Source organism: Brachyistius frenatus, unplaced genomic scaffold, assembly GCF_029030835.1.
Source record: "Brachyistius frenatus isolate BFR_SWC_R1_liver_20210118 unplaced genomic scaffold, ASM2903083v1 Contig_219, whole genome shotgun sequence".
Lineage (NCBI taxonomy): Eukaryota > Metazoa > Chordata > Actinopteri > Embiotocidae > Brachyistius > Brachyistius frenatus.
In genome coordinates this window covers 177,683-187,500 of record NW_027210818.1, presented here as the reverse complement: position 1 = coordinate 187,500, position 9,818 = coordinate 177,683, and the positions used below count along the sequence as shown (strand labels likewise).

The following is a 9,818-nucleotide window of genomic DNA, read 5'->3' as shown; positions in this document are numbered from 1 at the left end:
AGCCCCGGCCCGCTTTAGTGCTGCCCTCTCTCTTCACAGTAAATTTGTTCTCATTTACTCTGCAACCGTCAGACAAGTAAACGAAGGAGAAACAGTCTTGTGATTTAATTGCGGCTCAAATGTCCCTTCCTTTTACACCACGGTGGTGCTCTGCATTACGTTTCCTGCTGCTCCTCTTGATCCTGATGCTTATCTGGGTTTTAAAGCAGCCATAATCATGAGCTAGAATATCTGATGATTATGAGCATTCATCTGACACAGCCTCTCTGGGATATGAAGTTACTATGCGACACCTGCTGCCATAAAATTAAAGCATGTTGGACGTTATGATGGTATGTTGGTGCAAAGTTAACATACATATTGCGAATCACAAATACAGGCGAGCTGCAACGAGACCCATTTATATGAATATAGTTTTCTGAAATTCTAGAAGGCTTTTAAGTTGAAATGGATAATGGAAGTTGTGGTATTCGGTCTACCAATGGTTAAACTTGGATCTGACACGTCCAGCTGTTGTGGTACAGCCACAAATTGTGCAGATACCCTAAGAGTTATAAAAAGCTCTGTGTTTTAACATCTGATCCGACCTTCACATGTAATTTGCTCCTCAAACTTGCCTCCCTGGAAAGTATTTACTTCTCTCACAAACAGCTCTTTTAATGCAGGCCTATAAGATTATTTTTCTTAATCTGGACAGTCAGTAGAGTTCAGGTTCACGTCCTGATAGTTTTGTGTAATCATAATTATTTGCCTCTTTTTTCTGCTGTCCAGGAAGTACTTTGGTGAGAAGATCGGTCTGTACTTCGCCTGGTTGGGTCTCTACACCCAGATGCTGATTCCTGCCTCTTTAGTGGGGGTCATCGTCTTCCTGTATGGATGTGCAACAGTCGACGACAACATACCAAGGTAAACACAAACAAACGTCCACACATAAATGCACACACGTTGGTATTGATATCTTTGTGAGGGCACTCGGCCATTTTGGATTTACATTATTGAAATATTTAAATCATTGAGGTCTCATTCCTCCTCTTCATTGTCTGACAGATTATTTTCTTTTCTTTTAAAAAAAAAAATATATATATATATGAAGGTGGATCAGAAAGTTCCCACAATGCACCACAGAAGAGCAGGACAACTTTCTGTGCTAGATTATGACGTGTTGTTTGTGTTCAAAAAGCTGAAGACAGATATGTTGAAATGTGAAGATGAAGGTTCTGGAGGATTCCAGCAGTTGCATTTTATTCTAGTTATTTCTCACCTTTGTAGACTAACTGTGTTGGGGTCTGGGCTGTTTATATTTTATTTTGATTAATTTATTATTTAGCATTTTGCCTCCCTGTACAAACTGCTGACAAATATACTTCCAAATATGAGCTGAAAAAAGCAGAGAAGTGTGTTTTGTGTTTTTTACAAAGTTTTCAGGACTGCAGGGAAACAAACTCGCCCGGACAATCCCATAAAAGTTCAGTAATATTTCTAATTCTTTCCCCGGCCCTGATCTGTTAATGAAGACAGCTGAACCAACAGGTATGAAACGAGCTCAGAGTCGGCTGTTGGTCCTGGCGGTTTGTGTGTCATGGTGGACATCGGTGTAGAGAAATATAATATTTCTTAAAGAATCAAAAAAGATTGCAGTGATACTGTACAGAATGCATGAATCATGATTTCAGAGGATTCTTTTTCCTCTGAACTCATCTCATCTTCCATCGTTGTTGTAAGACTGTCTGATGTCTTTGGGCGGTTTTCTGATTGCAAGAAAAAAAACTAAATCAAATGAATATTTGGTGTAATCACCCAAAACTTAGAAACAGCTTTTCTAAGGTCGTCACAGTGAAAGAGGTACGGACAATAAAAAGAGATTCAAAAAAAAGAAAAGGTTTGATGAATTAGTTGAGGCCTCTTGTCCTTCCTCTCCCTGCTTCTCATCATCTGCACCATATTATGACATGTTGTCGCTACACCTCGGCACCCAACGCGCACACACACACACACACACACACACACACACACACACACACACACACACACACACACACACACACACACACACACACACACACACACACACACACACACACACAGACAAACCAGACGTGTGTGTGTGTGTGTGTGTGTGTGTGTGTGTGTGTGTGTGTGTGTGTGTGTGTGTGTGTGTGTGTGTGTGTGTGTGTGTGTGTGTGTGTGTGTGTGTGTGTGTGTGTGTGTGTGTGTGTGTGTGTGTGTGTGTGTGTGTGCTTCAGATGATCCACCGTGTTCATCAGTGTACACGGTGTCGGGAAGTTAACGGCTTCAATGAGCCTGATGGAAGACTTTCCAGGGAAACTAACATTTAAGGAGGAATAACAGCCATAAACCTGTCGAGAAAACAATTAAACAGTTTTCATTACCATTATTATAAAAATATTTAAAAGTTCTAATATTTCAAATGTAAACTTTTTTCCTCTTGAATTATTTTGGCCCCTGAAGAGAAAGCCATCAGCTCGCTGCTGGACTTCTGTTACTGATGCTGAAGGCGTAAATTGATGCATATCGAAGGGAAATGTCTTCGTTCTGGGACGCAAAACAAGACACCATACGATCAATCAGTCAGTCGTGGAAAATCAATGATGTGTGTCAGTGTAACTCTCTCTGAAGTGAACCAAGTCTGTGTGTGTTTGTGTTCACGTGTGAATTGCAGCATGGAGATCTGCCACCCGAAGAACAACATCACCATGTGTCCTCTGTGCGACGGAGTGTGCAGCTACTGGAAACTCAGCACCGCCTGTGGGACGGCCCGGGCCAGTCACCTGTTCGACAACCCTGCCACCGTTTTCTTCTCCATATTCATGGCTCTGTGGGGTGAGTGAACACACATCAGCTCCTTCAACGATCCACACATACGACCGGCGTCCTCTCCATGAGGTCGACCTGTTGTAACTTTGTGGTCATTGTAGAGGCTGCGGTTTGTGGCGTCATCGAATATGTGACAGATTTATACAATTTGAAGTTTAGATTATCTTTGAAAATTGGCATCTAATGATGGTTTAAGTCATTCATAAACTATGATAGCGTAGCTATGTGTGACTCAATAGAAGGGCGTAGCTTAGCTTTGGTACAAAAATGTTCGAGTGAGGAAGGAAAACGATTCCAAAGAAGGAGGAAGGATCGAAACCAAAAACAGTCGAGGATCAAAAAACAGGAAGACGAATACTCAGGTTAACGCGAGGAATAACTTTGTGCACCACAACTAACCTCCCTATCCACATGCACATTACATCTTGTACATTTCAGACTGTCTTCTGCATTTCTGTCTAATCTTCTTCTGTCTGGTTCCCAGCTGCCATGTTCATGGAGCACTGGAAGAGGAGGCAGATGAAACTGAACTATGAGTGGGACCTTACTGGGTTTGAAGACGAGGAAGTAAGTAGAACATGAAGCGCAGGCGACACTTACATGAACTGAGAAAATGTTGGCTCCAGTTATATATCAGGGACTCCATCAGCTGCACGATACAGACAGAGACCTCAAAAGGTTTTGTGGAACAAAGACTCAAATTTTGGTTTGACCAGAGAGAAATTTTCTGCACTTTTTATACAGAGTTTCTCTATTTCAGGGCACCACGATGTTTGTGATATTTGGTTTCACACGTGTTTGTGGCTACGTAGATGTATCTGATTGCTGCAGTACTGAAGTTCTAAGCTTTTTATCATCTTTGGAGTCTGTAGATGCCATTTTTAAAGAAGAGAACCAGAGTTGGACCATTGAAAGTAAATAGAAGTCATTATGAGGCTGAAGAACAGGAATAAAACAGTAGAGACACCTGCCAAATGTTAGGATCCCCAAAGTCACCTGTTTACAACGTCATTAAGAAGAAAGAGCTCACTGGTGAGCTAAATAATCCCAAAGGGAAACAAGGAAGACCTGCGCTGCTAGTGACTAAAGAAGACCCAACATCATGACGAGAAATCCCCAAACATCTGTCCATCAGACCAGAAACACTGAGTGGAGGCAGGTGTAAACCGTAGAAACAGGATGCTCAGATTACCGTTTGTCAGGAAATGTATGAAAGGAAGCAGCGCATCATCAGATATATAAAACATGACTACTTTAATGCACACATCACTTCTGTGTTCCGAACATTATAGTGTCCTGAAAAGAGGCGTCTATGTATGAAAAGTACTGTAATTTTTCTCTGGTCAAAGTGGAATATACACTTTAAAATTTTCAGTCTCTCCAGGAAATTGCGATTTTGTGGTTGCAACAATTGATCAATTCAGTTCAATCAATTTCCGCAATATCAAAACTCCTGTGAATACTCCTTAATAAATGTTCTCGATAAAAGCTCTGCTGAAGGCATGAAGGCACAATGTGCGTCTGTCTAAACTAAACTTTATCAACAAAAATAACTCCTCATCTTCATCATCAAAACAAACCAAATGCTGGTTGACCAGAAAAAACAGCAAAACAGGAAGTGACAGGGTTTATGGGAAATGTGGTCTAATCATTACCCTGACAGTTGTAAGATTATTTTTGCACATTCAGTACGTGTTGTATTAATATGATGTAAGAAAATCTCTAAAGCATTTATTGTATATATACTATAATGTAAAAACTTTTTTTTTTTAAACTGTTACTTTTATAACTTTTTCTGGGTCTCTTTGAGCCCATTGTTCTTTAAGTTCAGAAAATAAAAGAGCTAAAATATCTCCAGCTATTTCTGTGACGTGCAGTCTGCATATTATAAAAGGAAATTATGACAAATGGCTCTTTATTAGGTAGTTAAAAAGATCACTTGAAATTTTTGCCAATTCCTAAAATTTTCTACTTTAAATTTGCTTCCATATGATATATTGAATATGATTAAAACTTACCAGTTATAGGGGCAATTGTCAAATCAGGTTGAGAATATATCTGAAGGGGAATTGCAAAGAAAAAGTAAAACCTTTGAACAAAGAGGAAATCAGATCACCAAACTAAAATGATCTTCTGCAGGACTTTTCAGTTTAAAAATGTCTGTTCCTCATTATTTTATTGTCTATTCACAAGTATTTGTTTATGAAAAGAATTCCCACCACTTCAGTTTACTTTTCAACAACATGTAGTGACATTAATCTGGAAATCTGAATGAAGGTCATCCTGGATGTTTTCCCTTTACTTAATCTTTCTCCGTCTCTCCGGGTTTATTTTCTTACAGGAAGCTCTCAAGGTTTGGATAAATTCCTTTTACTAAATAAACTTCTCTCTTTCCTTTTCGTAGCCTTTGTGCTGCTACTGCTGCTGCTGCCAACGGTCATAACAAATCACTTAAGATTTGTGCATTCCTGTAAATGGAACTTGCAAATGCAGTTTTTACATCCAATTAGAGACACAGTGATACAAGGATTGTTTGACAGCTGAAAATGTCTTATATTACCATCAGAGTTCCAGTGAAGCAAGAACTGCTTCAGTCACTTAAAAACAGTAAAGCATTTATTTAAATAAATGATTACCTTCTAAAAAATTATGACAGTATTTAAGATAACCTGCCTGAAAAATACCTGCAGATGTAACATTAATATTCTACAAGACAGAAATATGTATACACTGAACTGTGAAAGCATGATTACATGGTCCTGTGTCACTTTTTTTTTTAAGTGATTAAAAAACTGGGAAAATTACCCAAACTATGCAGCTAAGTAAATATTGTGTAAAGTATACACTGGTGTGTAGTATATGTCACTGCACATTCTTCTTCCTAAAACACAAATTTATGTGTGAAATGGGTAAAGTTGTTGCACTGACATGTTTATCTTTTTTTTTTTAATCTATTATATAATTTTATTTGGACAAATTTTTAAATATAATTAAAATACACAGTTGAATAACTTAGCTTTATGTTTGGGGTTAGTTTATAAAACAATTTACAAATATTTAGAATATTTCAAAATGTAAAGCAGCACTGTATTTGTCATATATCCATATACATGCATAAATCATACATATAATTCTCACATATTAATATCAGAAGAATTTCTGGTGAGAATGTGACACAAGCCAGTTCACAAGTCCGAACTCCAATTCATGTTGCACTCCGGGAATGACGGATCCACGACAGTCTTCACGCTTGCTTCATATTCATATCACTTTTATCACCTTTATCAAATTTTTATTTGTCCAGACTGTTCAACCGAATGGAGCCTGGGATGAATGTAAGAAAAGCATATACTATAACAGCATATGGGCAAATTAAGGCAAATAATATCCCCCTAAAGGACATAAATATGTTGGACTGACATACCAAATAATAACAGTATTTCTGTCCAAGACAACACTCAAATTAGAGCCCAATGAATTAGGTAGAATCAACACTCAGAAACAGGAAGATAATTTTTTTTAAACTTCTTAACGTCAGAAATTACACCCCGAATCCTGAAATATGTTTGAAAGTATTATTTTAGAAAATAATGAAGCAATTAATTACATAATTCTTTACAGAAAAGCTTCACTCCCAGGTTCCAGAAACTACTATACAAGTGCAATCTTTACAATATGATCATGTTTCTTGTCTTGACACACTGCTGTTATTTCGCATCACACACCTCACGCTTTTCTTCTTCTGCATGTTCACTTAACTGTCCGACACAATGTCTCTTTTAAACTCTTATATGAAAACCCTCTCAGTGGCTCAGGTGGTGAGTATAACTGGACTCTACTCTGAGGCTGTAAAAAAAACAGTCACCTGTAAGGAGAACGGTGATGTTGATGTTGTGGGGGAACATTGTTTTGGGAGTGTTTATTTGTGTGGTGGTTAGATGGTGGAAAGTCAAAATGAACCCCCTCCATGTTCAGTTTTTTAAGTGTCCACACACGAGAAAAATAATTTCCAGCTTTTGGCTCAGAAGAGTGAGGCTCTGATGGTGGGCCTTTGTGTTTGCTTTTACCTTCTTTCTTCAGGCTCTCCCTCCACATGCTTTACCAAACAAGTAATAATAAACAAGTAAGAATAATAGCAGTCAGTGATATGGGCTGACATTTGGCATTTCATCCCTCCTCCACTCTCCTCATACTGCAGCCTACAATTGTTTTATTATGGTTAAATGCGGTTTGGTTGTGTCACTCAAAAGTAAGCATTATTTTCTTCATGTTTATTTATTATTTCCAAGCCATAAGGTAATGTTGACAGATTCTGTATGTCATATTTGAGTATTTTTCACATTTTAGGTGATTAATCTGTGATACAATATAACATGGGGGTCAGGATCAATGCCTGTGGCCTGACAGACCTGGGTGGTGGTTCCCATTTTCAAAAAGGGGGACCGGAGTGCGCTCCACCTATCGGGGTATCACAGTAGCCTCCCGACGTAAACTTATGCCAGAGTGCTGGAGAGGAGGATCCGACCAATTGTCAATCCTCGGATTCAGGGTTGCGGATTCCATCCTGGTCGGGGAACAGCGGACCAACTCTTCACCCTTGCAAGGTTACTCAAGGGTTCTGGGAGTTTGCGCTTCCAGTCTACATGTGCCTTGTGGACTTGGAGAAGGCCTACGACCGGGTCTCTCGGGGGATTTTGTGGGGGATGCTGCAGGTGTACGGGGTTCAGGGGCCGTTGCAACGGGCCATCCGGTCTTTATACAACTGCAATAGGAGCTGTGTTCGCATTCTCTGCAATAAGTCGAACACGTTCCCGGTGGGTGTTGGCCTCCGCCAGGGCTGTCCTTTGTCACAGATCCTCTTTGTGACCTTAATGGACAGGATTTCTAGGCGCAGGCGCAGGGAGGCGTATGTCAGGTTTGGGGGTCTCGGGATCGCCTCCGTGCTGTTTCCAGATGATATGGTCCTGTTGGCCCCTTCAGTTCGTGACCTTCAGCATTCATTGGGGTGGTTTTTGGCCGAGCGTGAAGCGCGGGAATGAGAGTCAGCGCCTCCAAGTCTGAGGTCATGGTGCGCTGCAAGAAAAACAGTGGAGTGCTCCATCTGGGAGGGGACAGGGTACATTCATCAACTGAAGGAGTTTATGTGTCTCAGGGTCTTGTTCACGAGTGAGGGTAGGATGGAGGTCGACAGGCGGGGTTAGCAGTAAAGCAGGCACTGCTCCGGACCGTTTTGGTGAAGAAGGAGCTGAGTCAAAAGGTGAAGCTTTAATTTTACCAGTCCATCTATGTTCCAACCCTCCGCTAAGGTCACAAGCTCTCGGTAGTTACCAAAAAAAATAGATTGCAGTTACAAGGGGTGGCTGGGCTCCTGCATGTAAGTGTATCTGACATACAGTAGCTGGTGCTTTATGAGTCCCTGAAGTGGTCTGTGGAGCTGGTTCTTTAGCTGAGGTGGTCTGTGGAGATGGTTCTTTAGCTGAGGTGGTCTGTGGAGCCGGTTCTTTAGCTGAGGTGGTCTGTGGAGAAGGTTCTTTAGCTGAGGTGGTCTGTGGAGACGGTTCTTTAGCTGAGGTGGTCTGTGGAGACGGTTCTTTAGCTGAGGTGGTCTGTGGAGACGGTTCTTTAGCTGAGGTGGTCTGTGGAGACGGTTCTGTCAGCTGGCGACCAGCACTGAAACTGTCGAGCTTCCTTTCAGGACTTTGCAAGGCTCTTGCTGATTTGTGTTCTGTAGGGGAGGGGTAACATGTTCCACTAGCTGGATAACTTCACAAAAATCCCCTCTTTCAACAAGGAGTCTAACTATAAATTTATGGTTTGGAGCTTAACTCAGAATTCCAAGCACTTTTAGTCTGATTAATCAGTTTTTCTGACCTACCATCTGCAACCTCAACAGATTTAGGTTCGGTCAGATGGTAGGTCAGAATTTTGGGCAAAAAAAGTAAGCAAAAGGAATTTGGAGGAGGTGGGGGGAGGAGGGTATATCTGGGTGTATCAGCGATAAGATGCCGTAGTTTGCTTTCCACTTTCATTCTATTCCTCCTTCATTTATTTGTTTGCATTGAAAATTAGAATTTCATTCCAAGTTAAAAAATGATTTCCTGCCCATCACATCTGTGTTGTGTGTTCAGTATATTTTATATGAATACCTTATAATTACAGCTCATAGACAGAGTTTAACCATTGCTGTGCACATCCATCTGGTCCTTCAACTGTAATTTCATTTGTTAATGTCATTCTGTTTGTGTCACTATCATAGGACCATCCCAGAGTTGAATATGAACTCAGAGTAATGCAGAAGTCACTGAGGAAAGATCAGAAATCACAGCACAAGGTAATTAAATGTGTTTGTTAAAAGGTCATTCATAGTTTGGTTTTAAAGCATTTTTTACAGCCTCTACTTTATTTCATAATATGCACTAAAAAGATCTCTGTGTCTTGCATATGTGGAGGACAGTGTGTTGTTTACGTGCGTAGCTACTGGGCTGCCCTCCTGTAGTTTTGTGGTTGTCTTAGTGGACAATGGGAATTATACAACAAGTAGTTCTGACCCAGAGATCTGATTGGTCAACGTGTTCAAATCAGCATAACATCACACCTTGCTCATCACTAGAAATATCACTCCATTTTCTCAATGGCAATATATAATTGTAATTTAATTTGATATAATATTCAATATAATGTTGTTTGTACTTCATTACAACCAGACTGAGCTAGCTGAGCAGTTTTGTGTTTCTATGTGCCGTATTTATTCAGTTTTAGAAACCATCTCCAGAAAGCAATAAAACGGACTAGAAATCCTCTCTGTTGCTAGGTGGTTGCTAAGGGTCGGCCTTCTTCCTGCAGTAGTAAACATTCAATACATAATACATAATAGTCTGCTGACGCGACTGATTGTTTTTCAGTTGTTAGTCACCCCGTGTGTTGCCATAGAAAGGGAGATCGCACCAACAAAATGTTGTATTCTTTATATATTATAAGTATTT

General features: G+C 40.2%; 1 protein-coding gene across 3 annotated transcripts in view; it reads left to right on the top strand.

The window, feature by feature from the left end:
- LOC138633398 (anoctamin-1-like) overlaps nt 1–9,818 on the top strand; it is a 45,420-nt gene that overhangs the window by 23,531 nt on the left and 12,071 nt on the right. For all 3 annotated transcript variants that reach the window (XM_069719604.1, XM_069719605.1, XM_069719603.1), the window contains 4 exons: nt 772–906; nt 2,681–2,841; nt 3,320–3,402; nt 9,092–9,166. In XM_069719604.1, coding sequence (XP_069575705.1) covers nt 772–906; nt 2,681–2,841; nt 3,320–3,402; nt 9,092–9,166 — 454 coding nt within the window. The remainder of the gene's footprint in view (nt 1–771; nt 907–2,680; nt 2,842–3,319; nt 3,403–9,091; nt 9,167–9,818) is intronic.